The sequence below is a fragment of the Calypte anna genome, chromosome 4A, assembly GCF_003957555.1.
Source record: "Calypte anna isolate BGI_N300 chromosome 4A, bCalAnn1_v1.p, whole genome shotgun sequence".
Classification (NCBI taxonomy): domain Eukaryota; kingdom Metazoa; phylum Chordata; class Aves; order Apodiformes; family Trochilidae; genus Calypte; species Calypte anna.
In genome coordinates, this window is record NC_044248.1 from 29,658,161 (window position 1) to 29,682,472 (window position 24,312).

General features: G+C 36.8%; 1 protein-coding gene across 1 annotated transcript in view; it reads right to left on the reverse strand.

The window, feature by feature from the left end:
• TLL1 (tolloid like 1) overlaps positions 1-24,312 on the reverse strand; it is a 121,551-nt gene that overhangs the window by 64,456 nt on the left and 32,783 nt on the right. Inside the window, exon 2 of the mRNA XM_008493823.2 lies at positions 2,559-2,669. Within this exon, the coding sequence (XP_008492045.1) occupies positions 2,559-2,669 (111 nt within the window). The remainder of the gene's footprint in view (positions 1-2,558; positions 2,670-24,312) is intronic.

Genomic DNA, 24,312 nt, shown 5'->3' on the forward strand with positions numbered 1-24,312 from the left:
AAGAAGCTCTCATACTTTAATTATTTTTAGAAAAGGTAGCAAACTATAATTTCTGTTGTTTACACAGCCTCTGTATCCTATTTAGTGAAATACTGGAGAACAAAAAGTATCTCACGTACTTCATTTGTCTTATATGGATAAACCTTGCCAAGACACAGACTAAAAAAATCATGGTTGCTTTTTTTAAAAAATAAATAAGACTTTAAAAAATCATTATTTGCAGCATCATATTCAGGCAGGAGGAGGAGGATTGCTTTGTCAGTTTGAAACCATGATAATGTATACATAACTGTTTCATCAGCTTCTCTGTTGTTTCTGTTTACAATGATTATGCATATTGCTTGGACAAAATGATGAATCAGATGACAGAGCCACTCTCTGAGAAGTACATACATTAAGTATCTGATTCTGTAAATCCAGGAAGATAATCCTCACCAAAAGGAGTAGTCACAAGAATGTAAATCAGAACCTGTGCGCCATCAGGATGTTTACTTAGTACTTGAAATTAAAAATACAGTTCTCCAATTCCATCTTGATAGTGCACACCCAAGTATCTAACCCTTCTACCTGATACCACCTTTGATTTGTGGAGGTGTGCAACAGAAAGTGCTTAAAAATCAACCTTGTAATTAATTTCCACTGTGTCTGCAACTAAGGTAAAATACGAAATTGTTCTCTAATTTACTTCCATTTTACGTTACTTTTCCAGTCAGTCATTGGCAATTTACTCTTTTAGAAATTAAGTGGGAACATTGCACACTAACCTTTGCAGTTTGCAAAAACGGGCTTAATTCCTAGATTATGTATAAAAATGTTGTAAATTTAGAAAAATAATTACATATGTGAAGTGTAAAATCAAGTTCTTCGACTTTTAGAAAAAAATCAAGAGTGCTGAGGATTCACTAAGAACCATTGCAAAATCATTGACATTCACAAAGTTTATTCTCCAAGGTCCAGTCCCACTGACCACTGCAATTGTGGACTCCTCTTGTGCAGTAAATGGAGACAAATTTGATCCAAATGCATCAGTAATCCTCAACAGGATGACTCAGTATCCTGAATAGGATACTGTCCCCAGTAAAAGATAATGTGCAAATCTCAAGGCAGGCAAGGAAATAAAATTAAATAATACAATATTAAATAATATTGAAAAACAGCTTAGAAACATACATTCCTTCTGTGGCAATTGACAAATAATTAAATGTGCACTTAAGGAAAAAAAGGAAAGGAACATCAGCAGGCCAAACCCAAAAACAAACAAACAAAAATTTTTTTAAAAAATCTCATGACTGCATCCACTTTAAGGGGAAATGACTGACCTTGCTCTCTGCATTTTGTCAGCAAAATGCCATCAAAGCCAATTAAACTATTGTCTGGGAGTAGGGAGGCAGGAAAACCACTTACTAGTAACAATTTAAAATCTAGTCTTGATCTAGAAATGATCAAAGATGTTCCTACCCTGAAAAAATGATTGGCACAAAGTAGTCTAACCACAACATCTAACTAAGAAGAGTAAAAACATGTCTAATATATCAATATTAAAATGTTAAGCTGAAAATTGCTTATTTGATCTGAAAAAATTAACCCCTAATCATTCTTCAAAGGGATAACTATTTCCACATATCAGGAATCATCAAGTTAATAATAGCTCAGTTCAGGAACATACAGAACCTGCTCAATAGAAAATAAATTTCAGTTATACATTATACAATTCTAACAGAATTATTCCACACTTTTCCTAAGTAACTTTGTTATTCGGTTCTATAACCTTAAAATTTACAAACTCTCAGTTATGAATTTACAAATCAGAGCCTGAAAGCATAAATATTTTTAGAGACTAAACATCTATTTAGGCATGGATCATGTTTTCTCCCTTGTACACACACATCTATATATTTACACATAAATAATACCTACCCGTCTGAATACCCAACTGCCTGTGTTAATCAGATTGCATCTTCTGGCCCTAATGCACTCTATGTTAACAATAGCAAATATGTACTCTAACATCAGAGAAAACAGTTGCTTTTTAGAAAAAGCAATTTCTAGCAAGGATAGCATGTTCTTGTGTTGCTTCTATATCTTGATGCAGATTGAAAGGAAGAAAAAAAGGACGAAGGAAGGGGTTGTAATCCAAGACTCCCAGCATTTCACATATGTTCTGCATAGGGCATATGGGCTCTGCTGCTGGGAACTTTCTGTGACAAAAGCAAACCTTTGTACAATTTCCTTCCCCACATGACATCCTGCAGAGTGGACTTAACAGTTCTGACCAGCTTCTGCTCTTCAGTTCAACAAGATACTTTAAGATATTCAACAAGATATTTTGATCAGAAATGCCAGAACAAAATTAAAATTTTAGGTTTTTTCTTTCTTTCCTTAAAAAAAAAAATTGTACTTATTGTTTCATAACTTTTTGTCTGTGTAAACTAATATTACCCAAAACATTATACTGACTTTCTTACATTTAAAACAGAGGCTGCCTTCTATGCAGAAGTAACTAACAGGAAAGTTAAAAGAAAGTTTAAAGAAGTTAAAACAAGTGTGAAATATCATACCTGTGTTATGGCCAATTCTTTCGTTGGAGTGCTGCGTAAGGTCAATTGTCCTGTCAATTTGAAAGATTTTTAAGTCTTCATCATCTAAGGCAATATCTCCCCAAAAGACAGCTTTAAATAAAAAAGAGCTCAATTTAATTAAAGAATTTATTTAGACATTAAAACCAATCTGAAGACTATAATGCCATGTTACAACCTTTGGGGAAATGTACAACAAATATATATTCATATAGCACATACCTGCTCACTGACCTATATTTTTGTGCAAATAAAACTACCTGGAAAAAGGAAAATATTTTTTGCAATATTTTCCTAAACTCTTACAGTCTTTCCCATTTCTTTAAACACCTAAATAAATGCAATCATTTAAACATATGTCAACGTATAAACAATTTTTCAGCATGTTTTTTTTCTGTGACTAAATACAACAAAGCATAAAAGATGTTGGAACACATTTACACTTTAAATATGAGCTGAAAATATACAGTACTGAGAAAACACAACCTTAACATTTCCTAAAGCCTTCTTGAAAATGAGAATTAGTATTTTTTTATTAAGTTCCAGTCGCTTTCTATATTACAACTTTCTTTGTCTTTTTTGGTGGTTCTCTTTTCCTTAAGGTTCTCTTGGGTGCTGTGAATGAAGTCAACAGAGCATATTCCAATTAACATGAGCTGAAGTGGTTGTTTATTATCTTTATCCAAATTTTTCTTTTTCCCCTCTCTTCACTGCCTCTGTCAATAGCTCTATTATTTGTCCCCTCAGAATCACAAAACCCCTGGCCTTAATCTCAGTGTCATTTCCAATGCTTTCACTTCTTTCCTTCATCCAGGAAGATATCACTTTCTGCTTTGCTTCATTATACCACAGATTGCTTTCTTTGCTTCCATACAACTACAACCTCATCCAAAGTCCTGCTTTTTCCAAATTATTCTCTCTGGTCTACTTCCATTCAGACTGATTCCAAACATTATTGTTAACTAGAATTCTTTCCCTGTCTGATCTTTCTATCAGCTTGTAGAGACCATTAATCAGATTATATTCTCAGTAGTTTCATACAGCTGCAAAAGTGACCTCTTCCTGATTTACTGATGCTCTCATTCATTAGTATGCAATCAAATCCATATTTAAAAAGTCTTTACTTAAGTAAAAAGATACATATTTGTAAAAAATCTACCAGATATTACATTACTTGCTCCTATCTCTGCTATTTTTCTTCAATGCTAGGCAACTAGGAGATATCACATTGAAAATTACTTTGATCTGCTTTGTAAAATATCTTAAAAAAATAGTTCACCTGCAAAGAGCTCCCAGCACAGGAGGTGCAGAAGAGGGAACCAGCTCAGCTCTAGGCTAGGCCAGGTCCCAGCTACCAAGGACAGCCCTGAGATGGCCACCAGTTGGGATGGCCACCATCCTGACACCCTCCTCACAAGCAGATCTATTTGATGACTGAGTAGGCTAGGGAAGTGTTTAACTCGGGTACAACTACCCCACAGTTGGAAAGCTTGTGAAGATAAGATTAGAGGAATTTTTTCTTAAAATTTGTAAAAGTGAGGTGTGAAATGTATCAGCAAGACAGGTGTTCTTGTACAGTGAGCAGATGCAGAACTGTGACAGGGTCTCCTGCACTCAGAAGTTACCAATGGAAGGACTAACAAAATAGTACATGACATTTAAAAATCAAAGCCTCAGATTTTTATATGCTACTGAGTGTGGAAAGCACAGGAATTTTTTGCTTCACCCCCTTCATAGAAGCTGCCAAGAACTGACAACAAAAATATGAGTTAACTGGAAGGCAAATTTGAAATCTGAGGGAGTTCCTTTCACATCCTTAGATGGGAGATGGAACACAGCACTTTTCAGGGTCTGACCTGACTCATTCATGCAGCAAGATGTGCCAAAAAGTGTGCTGGCCCAGGTTCAGGGTAGATATTCATCTAAACCCACATGTGCAGTGGTTCCAATTACCAGCCTCTTCTATACCTGTGTCATTGAGGTATAATGTACCTCAATGTACAAAGCTGTACAAAGCTATGTGGATTATAGTATGTCTTGGTAAATCATTTTGTTCCATACAATCCATTCACTGCTTATATAAGTGCCTCCAACCCTGAATAGAAAAAGGAAAATTAGAGCTAAATAAGTAAAAACAATTTCACCGTATTACCAGGGAGGCAACATATGCTACAATAATTAACCTGATTTTGTATTCCCACTGCCTTCAAATCAGTTCAAAATTTTCAGGTGCAATACACTTTTCTTAGAAATCATTAAAATGAGAACACAGAAGAAATAAACAGCAAAAGATGTCACGTGCAATCACAAGATTGCTAAGACATGCTATACACTGAACTTGCTATTCATTGTGGGTGCTATCTCCAGCCATAACCATGTAATACATTTATTTCCCTGTTACCATAAAGAGCTCATAGAACTTCTAAAGAAACCTTTGAATTGAAATTGATTAACTGTTTGACAATTAACCAGATCAGTTTGGCTTTATATTGAACTAAAATAGGACAACAAAAAAAGATTATATAACACTTGAACAACATTAAATAGCAGACCAAGGCAGCCTATTTTCACAGACACACCAAAACAATGAGATACTTCATTAATATCATCATTCAACGTTTTCAAATCTACGCATGGCTAGAAGCAAGTGTGACACCTCTTGATTTACTTGAAAAAATTCACATAGACACACCTGAATATGGACATAACACCACTGTATGGTGTGTACGAGTATGTCCTTCCATATTCCTACTTACTGGAAAAGTAACACTTTAAATCAACACTCATACCATTTCTAGTTTTCAGGGGTCCTGCTTCAAACTCCTAAACAGAAAGCCACTAGTTTCTGTACAGAATACGTCATTTCCACTTCTATAAGAAAAGAAAATTACGGCAAAGTACTCAAAACCCCCCCAGACTGTACACCAGTTGAAAATACATTCTGCATTCTTTCAAATGTGGCATCTCTTGATAACAGTTCACATAAAGTTAACCTGAAATCAGCTAGCTTGTGTATGGCATTGATGTAGCCATTGAAGCACCATCTCATGTCACCTGCTCTTATAAACTTCCCCTCTGCTCCCCACATAAAATGCTCCTATCTTCCTTCCTTCTTTTCCACATGTGTAGACATTTACAAGTAGGGTGCTGGCACCATTCCTTGGGGCCAGGTTACCTTCATGGAGCCCCATCTGGGGAGCGCAGCATTCCACTGCAGCTCCTGCACACTGTTCTCCAAACTATAGAAAGCTATTAGAGAACTGGCCCAACTAGGACAGGAAAACAAACAGGTATGACCTGACTGTGGGCACAAAAACCAGCTGTAGAGCCAAAGGTGGGAGAAGAGAAATAACTACTCCAGAAGTATCCTCCATCCTATAAAACCAGCTGCTTCCAGACATCCCTTCCAGGAGCACAGCAATCAGATTGTAGCATAGATGGGCTACTAGCTAAACAGCATACAACACTGGGGCATGTTCTAGGTTTTTCAAAGCAGAAATAATTTCCAGTACAAAGCAATACTCGCAAGGAAAAAGAAGTATTTATGACATCCTTTACCAGGGTAAAGTCTTCACTTACCAAGAGATGCATTTGCACAGCTTGATCTTTGTGAAAGAGGATACTAATTTGCTAGCGATTGATCTCCATGACACAGAATAAATCTTGATCTAGAGATGTCCATTTCCTCTGAGCTAACTACAGCTTTTGATTTGTTCTTAATTGAAAAGTAGTGTCTTTTTAATTTTTTTTTCAGTTTCCTATTTTAGGAATAGATTTCATATTCCTTTAAAATCGGTATAAAACAAAATAAGGTTTTCAAGGAAGCAAAGACAACTTTGAGAGATGCTGCAATCTTAGGGAAAATTACAAGCTTCATGCCTAAACTTACTGAACAGACAGGTTCTTTGACAATACAACAGCTCATCTATGAAGATTTGGATCTTGGTTAAACTGTTCAACCTGGCAAGATCCCTGACTTTCAGTATTTTATTTTCTTATACAAGATCATAATACAGAACACACTTTGAAACTGGTAAAATCTATTCCTTACATAATGGTTTAGCAGCTGAACTTGAATGCAGAGGTCACTGTGGAACAAACAGTAAGGTGTCTGCCCACTCAGTTGGCAAAGTAAGCAGCTACTCCAAGAGCTTTCTGCATCACTGATCACCGTCTCCAGGCAGATATTCACAAAACAAAAATACTCTTGAAAGAGATCTGCATACCCATCCTATTAAACTTTTTCTTATTATTTTCACTATTTCTATTTTTCAGACTGCATATAGAGCCAAAATTTAAGAAAAAAAAATGTTGAGACATGAGCTTTTAAAAGAAGTTATCAGTCACTTTGAATGGAACCACACCAAAAGACCAGTGGCTCTCAGAAAAAGATCAATGATTGCCAAAACCTTATGCATAGTACCATCATCCCTAGGTCTGTCACCCTGTCTGTCCCTGAGATAACAGAAGCAGTGAGGGAAATACCTATTCCAGGGAGGGATGCATGCCACCCCTAGCAAAAGCTGATGCTCCAGAATTTGCTGAGCATTCCTTTAGTGATAAGACTGTGATGATCAGCACAGAAGAGGGCTGATAGGTCATGGGGTATTCTCCAGTCCTGCAGTCAGGACATGCTAACATGTTCTGCGATAGCTACCTTTGTGGAGAAGGCTAGAAAAATGCACTGGGGGAAAAATTTGGATCTGTAATAACACAATATTCATAGTTACTCCAGTTAGTTTTTTATGATGATTATGATCTTATAGCATTCATCTTGATTTTATTTTGAAACTCCATTATCCTATGAGTAGCCTTAGGGTAAATACCTACACAGTTATTGATATGACTAAGCTTTGTTCCGTTAGAAAGAACAGGCTCATAGGAGACTAAATTAACAGTCTTTAAATTATATCTTTTAAAAACATTTTATAATGACAATATTTTTTTAATTATAATTTTTTTAAAATTATATCCTTTTTAAAACATACAAAATGCATAAATGTATGAAACTACAAAGAATGAAACTCCTTGTTTTAAAATTAAGAATAGAAAATAAGAACATAATTGAATTCATTCTTTTCCTCAGATAATGGGAAAAAAACCACATCCTTAAAAATAGGAATACTAGGAATAGAGGAAAACCCTTGTTGGAAAAAGTTGCCAGTCTGAACATGCAACCAACATGAAACAGCTGTTGGGGGTGAGACAGACACAGCAGCTGCTATAAGACCTCCCCAAAGATGCAAAATATTATCATTTGAACACCAGGAAAACAGAAGAGCACCACCAAATCAAGTGAATTATCTTGCTAACTGATAATGCAGGGCACAAGCCAAAGGATTAAACAAACAATTCTGTTATTTGCCATTATACCCATATTAATCAACTGTATCTACTTTGTACAGAATTTTTGTATAACACAGCTGATGTTTTGCAGCTGTTTTCCTCGTACTGTCTAAACTTTAAGTCAAAACAGCTTCTCTGGGTTCAAAAAATATATTACATTTCGTAAGTGAAGTACTATATGTTTCATAATTTTTTCCACATGATTACTAGCACTTTTTTTGCTCAGAGCAGACTTAGGTATTTTTAAATTAAAATAATGCTTTTATCACCATGAAACAAGTGTGCATCACTTGAGCCCAGTACTAGTTTCTTCGTCCCAAAAATTGAATTCAATCTGTTCAGTTTGGATATTAAAGGAAAAATCAGTTTCTAGTTTTACTTAGCAGTTTTGAAATATTATTTTCTGCCTAGCCATAAGGTAAAAAAGAAGTTGGAAGGCTTCCATGTAGTTTCACCCACATGAATGCATTTGGGGACATGAGAAGTTTTACTGTGTAGTACTCCCTGTTCAAAACACAAATCAATTTCTCGTTTGATGACTTTGATGCTCCAAACTTGAAGCCTCAGAAAAAAAGGAAGGTAACAAATGCCTGAAAATAGGGAACTGCAGTATAATTATCAAACAAACCATCACACACTGAGAAGGAAGTCCACTTTGGACCTCTGCAGCTCTTCTGGTCTTCAGCCCAGTTCATATTAATGTAAGTTGGGAAGAGCAAGGGGGGGAGGTCCAATGGTACTAGCAAAGCTCACATAAGAAAAAAGCACGCAGCTCAGTGAAGACAAAGGCACTCTCCAAGCTAGGTGACTGCAAACAAAACTTCAAGGACTTTGGAATTAAGTATCTGCAGCCTAACCAGTCAACAGGCATGGAAACTTCCTCCACATGACTGTCATACAGAAGGATTCCAAATGAACAAACCAACCACAAGTGGAAGTTGCGAGATACACATTCTGCAGACACATTCTGTCTGGACTATGAAGCCCCTGCTTCCTTTCCCATCTTTATGAAGAGGCACATAGGTTCAAGTAAGAGAGAATGAATGAAAAAAGGAAATCACATTAAATGAAGAACAATGGAAAAAAGCTTCAAAATGTAGAAAAGGTGAAAGAATGTCACTACCATGAGGACCATTACCATGCAGAAGGCAAAAAGCTACAGAATATTTAACTTCAACCATCTACAATTGTTTTTCTTGGTTGTTTTTCTGAGTAGGGGAGAAAATTTTTAGTGAGGTGGAAAAGTTGGCAAATCCAAGATCACTTCAGACTTTTCCTACATGCTTGTATTTCAGAGGACAAAGGTAAAATCCTTCATATTCTTTTCTATTTTCCAGACCTTAAAAAAGGTTCCAACCTGTTTAGTGGAATAGAGATATTATTGAATAGTAAGGATTTCAGAGAATAAAATATTTTTCAAGGCTGAAGACCAAAAATAAAAAAATACTCAAAATGCACTTGGGTACACTACTGAGGGTGTAGGGCAAAGCAGATTTGGCCACAAGTTCAATTTAACATCCTAGCCTTTTAGTGACAAAGTTAGAGTGAAAAAATCATTCTGATAAGCTGAAGAAATAGACTTAAACACATTACAGGTGAATTATTTTAGATAAGTGATTCCCAGGTTATGAGTGTTTGAAAACTTTTTTACCATGTTTTCTGAGCCAAGGCAGGTCAGATACAAACAGCGTCCCTGGAAGAGCTGTGGTAAAGGGAGGACTGGGGTAACGGAGTTCAGCACCAGGATGATTGGAGGCAAAAGAGCTCAAGCACTGTGCAGCAACCCTTGGGGGGAAGCAGTGGTAGCTGTCTGGAGATTTGGAGGACAACCCAGAAGAAGGTTAATATTTACTTTAAAAGATTGGGAATTACCATTTACTTAAAATATCTCACTTTGGAAATACCAGACTTCAAGAATTTTTACAACTATGTCTTTCGTATAGTGCTACAGTAGAAGTAGATAAGGAACTTAGTAATATCTCCCTTAGTAATTTTGTTGTGCTATGACAACACAAGGCCCCAAATTTAATCATTAATACTTTATTTTAAATTGGGCATTAGAATATAATAAACATGACACTGATGTTATAGTGTAGCAGTACTATTCTTCTGTACCTTCCTCATCTTTGGATAATGAACTGCTCTTAATTTTCTCCCAGACAAAATCCCAAGTAGGCTAAAGCAGTACCTCTAAAACAGAAAATCTCTGAATAATCATTAAATGCAACCAAAGATTTATACAGAAAGCCAAATGGCACAGAAAGGGAAGTGAATATCTGAGGGATTAACTGGCATTCAGGATCAAGGTTCTCATCATACAACATGAAATAAATCTTGCTCCATTTGCACAGTCTGAAATTTAAACATGGACAATTGCTAAACTGTACATAACTAAACCTTTATTTAGCGTTCAGAAGTCATTTCCATTATCAGTTGCAGCTTCTCGTTTCAGTCCCCTTTGCCACAAAATTCACTTAAGTCATTCGATCTTGGTTTTAGCACATCATTCTGTGACCTGACTCTTGTGGAAGAGACAAGGAAAATGACTAAACAGCTCTTAAGGCTGGTTTTTTTGGCAATGATTCTATGCTTATTACAGCAAATTCTGGGTGTTGGACCAATGTAATTCTATATTCCTGTCCACATATTCAACAGATGTCTTCTGCCACATTTTTTTTTTGTTACCAGAGTACAAATTTTACTCTGAACAGCTAAACAGCTGAAGCATGATTGTTTTAATCTATCATCTAATTCATGTCATGGTTAAAAATATGAGATGAGTCCCATTTGTCACAACCATTTTGCCTGCTTATTACTGAATACTGATTTATTTTTTTCAGCATTTATAATTGAAGGGATTGAGGTTTTTTTGTTTTGCTTGTTTTGTTGCATTTTTCTTTTTCCCATGGAGACTGCACAGCTGTTGATTATTTTTTGGACACAGCAAGCAAAAGAGAAACTGAAAAAAATAGCCTCAGAGTTAGTAAGGCAACACTAAAGGAACAGAGGAAAATTATTGATGTTATCTAACACCTAATATCAAGTTACTAGTTAGAATTTAGTGCTTCATACATCTGAACCTTACATAGCTTGATATTTGCAGCAATTTCAGCTACTACAGTACTTGAGGCAGAATTTATATAATCACTGCAATGCTTTCCCTCTTGATGACTACAATGAAAACTCATCCCAGTTTTACATTTGTTTCCCTTTGAAAAACATTCTTCTGGTACAGATAACAAGTGCTGCATAGCTGCTGAAAGCTTTTTTAAATCCTTGTTTTTAAACAGTAAAGAGTATTAGCCTTTTGCAAGCACTCTGCTGTGAGCCAGCAGAATCTCAGCCCCATTCTGAAGAGAATTACACACGTTGCACAGAGTCTGAACTTACTCCCTAGATTTTAGCACTTTTGGTATTTCAAGGCTCATCAACAAAACTTATGTTGGGGGACGTAAGGGAGAGAGCAACAAAATAAAGATAGAAATAAAAATAATAAAAATAAATCCCCTCAGCTTTAGCTTCTCTCTGTCCTTATAGTTTATGTGCCAGCTTGTGAAGTTGCAACTACTATCACCACTCCCAAGCAGATTTGTTTAAATATTGTATGTTTATAGTGGTATTTTACAGAAGGACTCAGAGTTTGCCACTTGTTACTAACCAATTATAAGTCTAATGTATTAGAAGCAAAGAAAGAAAAAAGCAATCCCATAGTGACGAACACCCCTGAGTGCCATGAATTTTATTGCAGACAGTCTCGTGGTCTAAAACAGTAGAACAGTAGCTAAGTAAAAGTTCAAGAATTTTGCAAATCTTAGAAAAAAGCAAATAGTTACACCTTGGTTAAGCTTTCCATTCCCAGAAAACCAGCTTCATGTTAATCCTTATTTTAGAAGGTATTTTAGTTCCAATGTCAAACAGACACAAGAAGGAGCCAATCCAAATAACACATCCTGACGTTTTCTCTACATCTATTATTCCTCTTTTCTTGCTTTCATTAAGGCACTGCAGGTCCTCGTGCAGGGCTTATCACTTTACAATAACAGCCCATATGCTAGCAGGAACAGTGGCACCATGGTCTGCTTGCCATGCCACTCACACACATCACTGCTGCCATTGCAACTGCAAAAATCTTAATTACAGCTGTTATTTGAATGAATACAGAGAAGACAGATGCTAACTATTTAATGTTTTTTATATCTTTGGGTTTTCATTAATAAAGACGTTACTGTCTAAATTAGTCTCAGAGAATTTTTTATCTGTTTTAATACAGTTCACCAGCTGGAACAAAGGACTAGAGCAAACACACTGTTTGTAGCCGTGATCTGCTGGCCACAAGGGGTGTGTCTTTTGATAGCAACACACTAGTGGCCTCGAATAACCTCTTAATATATCTCTGGAAATAGGAATTATACAGGATACTGCAAGTACTAAGCTTCCTTCAAGCTCAGAGAAAATACTAAAATTAAATATAACTATTATTCAGAAAAAATACACCATATTATTAAATATTACCCTTTTCAGAGGAGAGCTCTTCAGCCTATGGTTTTTACGTTCTCATATTTCAAAATTCCTTGACTAAAAAATTTTGATAAATAGAAATTTTTAATAGGCTCGTTAACTCCTAGATTATTCTTTATTCTTTTATGCATATACTCATAACTAGGAATATGGGGAAAATAGCAAAAAATGCCCTTCATCAGCTAGAACTTGAGCAATCAGAAAACATTTGCTTTATCACTTACCCCTTGAGTAGATCATATGTATTATTACTGTTTATAAAATACAGTCTCTAGCCTGATATCCAAATGTTAAACGAAAAATACTGTATTATTAAAAGGCATAACTCCTGTAAATATTTGAGAGACTTCTGCTTGACATGTGGGAGTGGAAAAAAAATATACAAAACACAGTTCCATTCACTCTCTCATCATATGAATCCTCATTTGTAAACCAATCCTACCTCTCCACATTTCTCATGGAAAAACTGTGGCAGTGCACATACTTTTTTAAAGTATTTCCCTGAGTTAACACAACAGTAATTGAAAATATATTTCCTATTTGTCCTGGTTTGGGCCAGGATAAAGGTGATTTTCTGTCTTGCACGTTTACTTTCAGCTAAGTCTCTTGTAAGTAGTTGCACTTGCTGAAATTAACAGCAAGTTTCTCAGACAGTGTGTGCTTCTAGGACTGATAACACTTGATGTTTGTAATTACTGCTAGAGACTGGTATGCAGAGCCAAGGACACTGCTCAGCTCTGATGAGAACATTTTACCGTCCAGGAGGATAAAGAGGTCCCACCTGCAGCCCTCCTTTGAGGAGGAACAGACAAGATAGATGCCAGAATTGACCAAACAGAGTATTCCATCCCATACACATCATACTCAGTATAAATTTGAGGCATCACGAGGGCCGAGCCGGATTTCCAGACTTCCTGATTTCCTGCTTCCCTTCCTTCACCCGGCATCCTGGAAGGATTCCATCCGTTCCTCTGCCTGTGGTCCTGATCCGTGCCAGCCCATATCTGTGTGTTCCTGCCTCCAGTTCCCGACTGCTGCTGACTCCAGGAGTCCAGACTGGACTTTCCCAGGGCTGCCCTGCAGCCTCAGTGGTGACGTGAGAGTTATTGGGAAAAGGGGGGAGGAATGTGCTTTCCATTTTCCTGTATATTTGTATATATTTAGTAATTGTTTTTCCTATTTATCATTACTGTTTCATTAAAGTTGTGTAGTTTAGTTTCCAACCCATAAGTCTCTCTCCCTTATTCTCTCTCCTTTCTTTATCAAGGAGAGGAGGGGGTTTAACAGAGAGCATCTGTTACTCGGTTTAATTGCCAGGCCAGTGTTAAACCCTGACACTACTAAAGAACAAAATGGATGGGTCTACATATCTGGTGCTCTGAAGCAGTGCTGTTTAAGCCAGTCAGCTCATTGGTCTTTGCACATGAGATTGCACAAATAATAGTGTATCCTGGGACAGACAAGATTTCAAGTGAATCATCCCAATGATTGCAAAGGAATACCTAAACTGAAAAGTTCCTGTTGAAAACTAAAATATCCCAACTCTGTCAAATATTATCTGTCTGAAGCTATTTTCAGAAGGACTATACGACAACATTTCTGATTACAGACTGGTAGCATGAATACTGCTTCAGGTATTAGATAGATGTAATACTACACACCTATTGTGAAAGTGAGTGCCTTTCAGTTCAAAGTCTTTCCCCAAGAATGTGACTCCCCCCCAAAAAAGAATTTTATCATGGTATCATGAATTCATTTTTAATGAATTAATCTTGCATTTTTCTAGTATTTTATCTTGTATCTCTAGTATTTATCTTGTATTTTTCTAGTACTGAAAGTACATTTCTTTCCATCCCTGAAGAGGAAAGAAGCCAAATATTTTAAAATTATTCAGTTTTTTAACACAGTCAGTAGAAACAGATCAGCAAAATCTTTTAGAAATTTCAGATTTTCGACTGTAGAACTGACATTAATCTTTGGACTAACAAGTAGCTAAAGAGGTAGAAGGTAGAACAGAGAAAACTTTCGTAGTCTACAAGACAGTGTGAAATAAAAACAAAAAGAAAATCCTACACTACAGGACCTAATTTTTATTTTCATGGCAGATACATGGAAGAAACCTAGCTCTAGACTGTAAGTATACCTGAAAACTCTCTTTGTGGCATCCTAAACGCTCTTTTAATTTTGATTAATGTCTTAGAAATTCATAAATGCACAAGGGACACTTCAGAGAGAGGTAAAGGACCTAACCCAAAGTCTGAGAAGACATCTTTATATGCTAAAATGGCTTCATTTATTTTCATAAATCATGGGAGGAACAGGAAAGGATTCTGGAGGATTTCAAGGCATCAGATCTGAAATTAGAGGGAGTGATTCAGGGCCTAGGAGTTTTTCAGAAACAGAATACATCACATTTCTGGGTCTTAAGAGAAAACAGGCTAGAACCTCAAATTCAAAATCAGATAAGGACTGCAAGGTTCCTTCAAATTGTCAGAAAGATTAAAGACCCATGAAGTGTAGATTTTAAGAGATTAAAACAAAAATTTGCAAAAGAAGCAGCAGTATTATACCACCTGCAACAACTCTATTTGGATGAAAATACCAAAAAGCCTCTGAGTCACTAAAACAAATATTCCTATTCCCAGTCCTATGCCCACTGACTGGAATGATAAAATTTGTTTGTGGCACCTTGTGATGCCTCAAAGGTTATTTATTGGAGGTGTACTTGAAAAATGAGGCAGGCGTATCAGGGAAATAATGCATTCAGCTAGTTCCACAGGGATACTTTCAGTACTCACAAAAATCCTGAAAAGCAAAATCATAGAATCATAGAATCATAGAATCCTTGGGGTTGGAAGGGACCTCGAAAGATCATCTAGTCCAGCCCCCCCTGCCAGAGCAGGGCCACCTAGAGTACATCGCATAGGAACGTGTCCAAGCGGGTTTTGAATGTCTCCAGTGAAGGAGACTCCACGACCCCCCTGGGCAGCCTGTTCCAGGGCTCTGTCACCCTTACAGGAAAAAATTTTTTCCGGATATTCAACTTGAACCTCCTGTGCTCCAATTTACACCCATTACCCCTTGTCCTATCACTGGTCACCACTGAGAAAAGCCTAACTCCATCTCCCTGACACTCACCCCTTACATATTTGAAAACATTGATGAGGTCACCCCTCAGTCTCCTTTTCTCCAAACTAAAGAGAGCCAGCTCCCTCAGCCTTTCCTCATAAGGGAGATGTTCCACTCCCTTAATCATCTTAGTAGCTCTGCGCTGGACTCTTTCAAGCACTTCCCTGTCCTTCTTGAACTGAGGGGCCCAGAACTGGACACAATACTCCAGGTGCGGCCTCACCAATGCAGAATAGAGGGGGAGGAGAACCTCTCTTGACCTACTAACCACACCCTTTCTAATGCACCCCAGGATGCCATTGGCCTTCTTGGCCACAAGGGCACATTGCTGGCTCATGGTCATCCTCTTGTCTACCAGGACCCCCAGGTCTCTTTCACCTACACTGCTCTCCAGCAGGTCAGCCCCCAACCTATACTGGGACATCGTGTTGTTCTTCCCCAAATGCAAAACTCTACACATAGCATCCTTGTAGATAAGTTGATCAAGTATGGGTTTGGTGATCAGGTAGTGAGGTGGATCAGAAACTGGTTGAAAGGAAGGAGTCAGAGAGTTGTAGTCAATGGGGCAGAATCTGGTTGGAGGTGTGTGACTAGTGGAGTCCCTCAGGGGTCGGTACTGGGACCGGTGTTGTTCAATATCTTCATCAACGACTTGGATGAGGGTATAGAGTGTACCCTCAGCAAGTTTGCTGATGACACTAAGCTGGGAGGAGTGGCTGACACACCAGAAGGCTGTGCTGCCATTCAGAGAGACTTAGACAGGCTGGAGAGTTGGGCAGAGAGAAACATGATGAAAGCAGCTGTCATTGCTCTCATTGCACAAGCTGCACTGAACAAAGAGTAGTGCTAACCACCGTTTAATTAATGGTGATAACTAGCCCATACTCTGTCTCCCAGGACCCTGTACAGACCTGCACTCTGCTGCCCAGCATTTTGCATGTGACCCCTCAGAGCCACCCCAGGGGATTTGTCAGGCATTATTGTCCAACAAAGAGAACCCCCAGCAAAAGCTTCTCAGTAAAGCTTCAAGTGTGTCCTGGTTTGGGACAGGATAAAGGTAATTTTCTGTCCTCTACTTTTGCTTTCAGCTAAGTCTCGTGTAAATAGCAGCAGTTGCTGAAATTAACAGCAAGTTTCTCAGAGAGCGTCTGCTTCTATGACTGATAACACTCGATGTTTATAGTTACTGCTAGAGACTGGTATGCAGAGCCAAGGACAATGCCCAGTTCTGAGGAACATTTTTCCCTCTGGAAGGAGAAAAGGAGTAAAGAGGTCACACCTGAATCTCTCCTTTGGGGAGGAATGGACAAGATAGATGGCCAAAATTGACCAAAGTACTCCATTCAATACGTGTCATACTCAGTATGAAGTTGAGGGATCACAAGGGTCAAACCCCTTCCTGCTTCCCCTTCTTCACCTGTCCCTGTTTGCTTCGGTATCCTGGGAGGATTGCATCCGTTCGTCTGCCCGTGGTCCTGATCTGTGCCAGCCTGAATCTGTGTGTTCCTGCCTCCAGCTCCCGACTTCTGCTTACCCCAGGAGTCCAGGCTGGACTTTCCCAGGGCTGCCCTGTAGCCTTGGCGGTGCTGTGAGAGTTACTGGGGGAAAGGGGGAAGGAACATGGTATCAATTTTCCTATATATTTGTATATATTTAGTAATTGTTTTTCCTATTTATCATTACTGTTTCATTAAAGTTGTGTAGTTTAGTTTCCAACCCATAAGACTCTCTCCCTTATTCTCTCTCCTTTCTTTATCAGGGAGAGGAGGGGGTTTAACAGAGAGCATCTGTTACTTGGTTTAATTGCCAGGCCAGTGTTAAGCCATGACAAAGTGCAAGCTTGAAAACACTTACAGAAAACACTTACTGTTGTCACTAGATCAATAAATATATTTTCTTCTGTTATGGAATTGAATATTACTTATTCCAGAATAGGAGTATGAAAATAACCTTTCTTCCTAATGATTACATGGTTTTCCATTCGATAAATGGTTTTTCCTATTCTTCATGTTTCAAGAATAGAACTAAAATTAAAGCCAGTGGCTTTTGTTAGTCTATCTTATTGGGTTTTTCTTTTATTTAACTCCCAAAACATAGATACTAAATGGGCGAAAGTAGAAATAATAAAACATGATAACTTATGAACTAATACACCTGTTATTTTTCCCTTCTAGTTTCCAGTTTCTCAGTCCAATAGTATCCAAATTAAAAGTCCAATCATACAACCAATCAAAATCTTCATGGAAGCCCCTGAAGTTTATTGTTTATAAAATTCCCAGCATTTATTAATACAATTAAAATATTTCATTCTGCAATTTTGTTACCATGGAAATTGGTTGAGTTACTGAATTCAGAATCCTGCTGGCACCATCAAATCTATCATATGCAATTTACCGTAATTTAGAAAGAACCATTTATAAAACAATGCATTCCCTTCACTATTCCTATGGAATTTTTTTTCTGTGACACTTTCCAATTTGAAGCTGACAGTACTACTTGACAGTATTACTGGAATTCCTACCATGCAACAAAATTCCATAAAAGCATTCAGCTGATAACATACTTAATGTTTCCAAATAATAATAATAATAATAATAATAATAATAATAATAATAATATTAAATCAAAATGACTGAAGCCCAACTGCACAGCAAGACAGATAGCAAAGTAACAAAGGTAAGTGGATTCTTACAGAGAGGCATAATGAGCGGGAGTTAACTTATCAGACGAACTTCACAGTGAGAGATAAAAGCAAGTACTTTAGGATTTTTAAATCTCTAGGTTAATATCAAGATTGATAAACTGATTTGGTCTTTAATTTGGTAGCTATGTCATGCTTTCATGTCAAAAACCAAATGTTTCTTCCCTACACAACTGAAGCAATTATCTCCATACTACTAGCATTACACAAAATAAGTCATATTAAACTTATTAAACTGGCCTTTTGAAAGAAGGAGTTATAATTAAGTACAAAGGATCATCATTCAACTGCATTTTTTTCTTCAAAGAATTATGTCTTAGCCTATAGTTATACAGCTATTTTTAAACTAGAAGAATAGAAATATTTATGAAAAAATCAATTAATGGAATAGGGCTGCTGTAAATATATGCAAAAGAAAAGCAGGTCATAAATGCTAACTGACCTGGCCTTCTTCTTAAACTGAATCCACAGTAGTCCAAAACATCAATCTCAGGTGGATGTTAAGTTTGTGTATTTAGAGCATGTGTGTGTACATACGAAGAATATAGGACACATTAAGGGAAGCCAGGCAGTATCCTAGAAAATAGACTCTTCAAAAGGTTTTTGGGCCTGCACAGTATGCAACCTCAAAACCAATGGTTTGGTCCAACAGCAGGGCACAACTTTTGACTTGACTGGTGAGCAAGAGGCAGTTTTTGGCCACCTTGTCAGGTTGGGTGTATTTCTGCACACTTCATCATAAAAGAATCAGGCAGATAGATCAGACAGAGCCAGCTCAGTTTCTTATTAAGCTGGCAGCCATGATAAAATGTGGGAGGAAGCTGGGGAAAAGCCCAAGGTACACCGTGATGAGCTGGATAGAATAGAAACTGCTAATACCACATGGACATGGAATTCACAGAATGAAGAATAATCAGGTAAACCTCATTTTCATGCAATAATATGGCACAAAAAGTGCAGGTTGTTTTAACAGAGGGATCAGGTACAAGCACAGTAAGTATTTTACCTGATAAAAAACTTAGCAGATCACTGGCAGAACAGTTCAGCTTTAAGATATGCTCTCAGCAAAACGCTGACAGACTGGAACAGGTTCAGAAAGCTTTTGTGCAAATGATTTTTCATTAGTGTAAGGAGAGATCAGCATATATAACAACAGGAACCAAGTTAAATGATTTAATCATCAATAAAATATTGTAATGGGAAAGTGTTTATGCACTGTGTGACTTTTCCTAGCCCAGCTGACAAAAGACAAAGCAAAAAGAGAGAAATTGATAACAGGATAATTAAAACGGTACATAACAGACCATTATAGATTAATACATGATGGACCTAGCAAGGCATTTACAAAACACTATTGATCCTGAACTAAACACTAATATTTCACTGTTACTTTTTTGTTTTCACTGTTACTTTTTTTTTTTTTTTTTTTTTTTTTTTGGACAGGAAGCTCTCTGCCAAGTGAAAACTTTTTTTAGTATAAAAAAAAAAGGTTCAGCTACTGAGCTATCCTGGATTATTACTGGTCTTATTCATTTAGATATTACTACATGATTCCTAAATTCACCATGAATGAGACTGTATTCTGCATTCTAGAAAAGAGGAGCAATTAGGTGCACTGCCATCTTGAGACAAAATAAAGAAAGGAAATGGACAGAATTTTAGTAGGCTATAAGACGAAAGGGTAAGTGCTTCATGTGACAATCAGAAAAGGGAATTACCAATTGAAAATACTCCCTTTATGGCCTACTTAACTCCAATCAAAACCACTGTATTTGAAACAAATCCAGTGCCAAGATATGAAGTGAGGAGAAACAACTGCCATAGCTCTACAGACCCTGAAGAAGAGCAAAACTTCTCATCAGAGGAAGTATAAAGCAGCCAGTATCTGAAATAGAAACCCCAAGGAAAGAAAATTACGCTTACATGAGTTTAGCAACAGTTGTAGCCAGCAAAAGTTACGCAGTTTCTTGTTCAGAGAAAACAGTAAAATTATTATGCTCTGGAAGAGTAAATCATCTCAGTTTCAGGAAAGGTGGAGGTAAAACATGTAACTAGCATGGGCAGTTGGAGTAACAAACTGCTCTAAGCATCGTTATACACCTCCCAGTGTTATCAGAAAACCCACTCTTTACTGTCCATAGCATTTAAGCAAAACTCTTTTTGTAGACATCATAATGCTTAACAAATGTGGAAAATAAATCATAAGAGTCACACAACTCATGAGACAATTTAATCAGCACACAAACTGACAGAATATTTTCATTTTCACCACTTAATAAAAGGTAAGGATAAATACAGTAAGAAGACAGCCTAATTTTCATTGATCTGGCTTCTGTTGGACATTTTGCAGTAGAACTTAGCTTTACTCAAACAATTGCTAAGGTATTTGTGGCAACTTGCTACAGTCAGTAAGCACACCACAGCAGACAACAAAAGCTGTCATGACAGGATGGGACCATCCCACTTCTGACAAGGTTTGTTACTAGCTGGAATGACCTTTGCACATTAACATTCTATTACTTTCTACCCCAGACCCTTGAAGTACCCCCCCAAAAAAAAAAATCTCATCTAGAAATGGCTACATTGTAGAAAATACTGAAACCTATAAATCCTGAATTGAAAAGACAAGGTAAAGTCTTACCACCTGTTTTCAGTTGGTTCTAAAACCTGGACACAGAATTGCCTTACTTTTGGCACAGGAAACAACAGTAAAAATTCACAGTAATCTCATGAGTGTTGAGTTTAGGATAATCACAAAAAGAAGAAACGCATAACAAGATTTGACTTGTGTTAAAGTTACCTGAAAAGCAAAGATCTCTTGGATATGTATGATGGACAGCTAAATGAACAGTTCTGATCTGTTCATTTGTGTTCTCCCATGAACCTATTTGATCTGGCAGTCATCCATCAGTGAAGCAAAAGCAGCTTTCAGGAATGGCATCTTTGGTATTTTCCACTGGGGCAGAACTAAACTTCTGAAGTAATGCTGTATTACAATAATCAATGAGGTGAAATTTAACATGGAGCACTGTACAAATGGTATTAATAATGCACCACTGAAGAAGGTATTTACTGAAAATGCAAGTCCCAAAAGCACCCTCTACTTCAGCAGAGAACTACTGCAAGGAAGAAAAAACCCCACGTTGGCATTCAGCAGGAATAAGAGAAAGCACATGACTGAGTCATCTGTCTGATTTGTTTGGAAGACAAGGTATCTTGGATTTGGAAGAAGGAAAAAAGAAAAGGAAAACCCAAAACCCCTAAAAGAAATGTAATCACCACAAAAGAATCAAGAAAAAATGTTGACCAAGTCTCAAAACATAACAAATATTTAGTGATAAGCAGCTACCCAAGATAAATTATTAATTTCCTATGAGTACTAGCTACAGTACACTGGTGTACACATACAGTGTATAGCTACATACACATCTTTTCCAGTACTCTCATCTAAAGCTGCTTGCTTCTGCAACAGTCAACAGCACATTGTTATTCAATGTATGTACACCACGTTAGTGAATCCTGTGGCTTCGACATTCTTTAGAATAATATAAAAGCAGATTTCTTTCCAGAGAAAATGGTTATTTTTTTTCTTCTGAATGCATGGAATTTCTTCCCGTCTGCATAAGCAGTTTTAAACAAAGAAGTTTTAAAATTCTTTCACTTGTTTTTGAAAAAACAACAAGCCAAAAACAAACAAAAAAAAACCCCACAACAACTTTTTTTTATTTCATCTAACGTAATATGTCCTACGAGGATATATATTGAGATTTTACTTGCAGTAAAATAAAGACAAAAGCTCCTTTGGAGATACATACATTAATCAGAAAGAGCAAGGAGGTGGTTTAATTGTGCATTTCACAATATTGTTTAAATCATCATCAGATCACTCTTACAAATACTTTTAAAAAGACTGCAAGCAGTTAAATGGTAGCAATATTTGGCATTTCACATACTGAATTCTGTTCCATTTCTATTATTTCTGTCCTCTCTTTTTAATTCAAGCTGAAACTGGGAGATTACATATGAGAAAATCAATACCTGCAGGTAAAATATGAAATCTAAATTTAGGTACAGAACTGGAGAGAATCCAGTCCATTGGGAATTGAAATATTCTTTAGCTACTACAATAATTTTTTCAATCTTTGAGATCCTGAGAACTACCATGAATCTTTCCTCATGTTTCCAGACAGTATAGAGTCTTCAAGAATAGTATTTTTGGTCTTCTCCCTATGAAAGTCTGTTCAACAGTACCTACACATCTAAAATAAATTTAATTGATTCTTCCCATGCACACTTTTGGTTTTACTGTGTACAATGTCAATAAAAATAAGCCTTAGCAGGAAGCATGAATGAAGAAGAGAGTGTGACATTTACAGTGAAAAGGCAGGATGCAGACTACCAGGAAAAGATAACTAAGTCAATGGTGAGTGATTACAAAATGTAAGCCAGTTTGGCAGAACTGTAGACAGGAAACTAAATTATAAAATGGTTGGCAGTGGGTATTCTGCCCCTTAATAGGAAATATGGTATCAGATAAGGTAACAGCCACATAGTCCTATTGCATCTTTCTTCACAAAAGCATGGGCAGGAATACCTGGCAGTCCTGAAATTCATATAATAAATAATAAACTAATCTGAACTGTATGCTAAAATGACCTTTCATTTTGATAAAATTTGATTTAATAGCCCCTACTTCTGGGAAAACAAACACATAAACAAAAACCCCAAAAGAAACAAAAAACAAACAAACAAACAAACAAAAAACCCCAGCATATTTTCTTAAGACAATTTTCTGTAAAATTGCTAAGTATATAACCAGTGCTGGGCATCTCACCACTATGAAATATAAGACTATGCCTCTAGTAAAACTCATAGGGTTTTCTGTGTGTCTGCCAACAGACTTTAATTAATGAATTCAAGAAACAGATATACACTACGGTGGTTGGCTTTTTTGTTCTGTTGTGGGGTTTTTTTTTTCAAATACAGCAATGTTCATTATAAGTTTTAGTTTTCATTACACTTTTTACATAATTAATTTTAGGTTTGTATTGGCCCTTTGAAGAAGCTGATGCCTGCAGACTGGTGTAGGCTCTCTACATCTCTCACATTATATTTCATAGAAGTTGGTATCATAAAAGGTAGTTTTTCCCTCAAAATGAAGTACTGAACTTTACTTCTTATTATGGGCCTTGTATTATTGCACACTATGACCAGAAAAAAAAAAATTCTACAGTAGTTATATCTGACCAAGCATAAAAAATAACCTATTTTCAGAAAGAAACAGATGTGCAGTCACTTTAAATATTTTCTGTTATAGGACTACTTTTAAAGATACAATTTGCTACACTGTTGAGCTTTGAGGCATAAAATATGCTTCTACTACCTATTTTTACAAAACATGTAAAAAATATTTTAAAGCAATTTTCTAGCTTTGGCTTTTAAAAGTGAAAAGACGAGTGATTTTATACGATGAACAGCAACAAGGGCCATACTTCCATTATCAGGGTTTGTTGCCTGTAATATAGCACAGTCTTCTGTCAGATGAGATGTGGAATATTAATTGGCAGTAGAGGAAAGCTTCTGATCCCAGGGAGGGAAATGGGATTAAATGATCTCTCTCATTTGAGAATTATGAGCTTCATTCTTTAAGGCTACAATAAGGCCCAAAGGGCAAAATGGACAAATGCCATAACAGACTAGGGCACACCTCTTCAGCAGCAAAGCCTGATTTTGTTCTGGAGTCAGTAGCTGAAATCCAGTCTAGAACCTGTCATGATCATTTAATATTGGTATTTAACTACAAGGAAACTTTAACTACAGAAAGAGTGTTGTGGAAGCTCAGTCCATTATCCAGCAGATATATGCTAATACAAATAAATGATAGCTTTGTCAGCAGGTTCATCAGAGGCTTGATCACATAGAATTGCCATGTAAGGCACTCCATGCTCTGCATCACTTCCTAACGTCTATCATAATAGAAAAAGCAAAGTTGTAATCAGAGAATGTTTTGTGTACATATCCTGGAAATATAGTGTAATTATT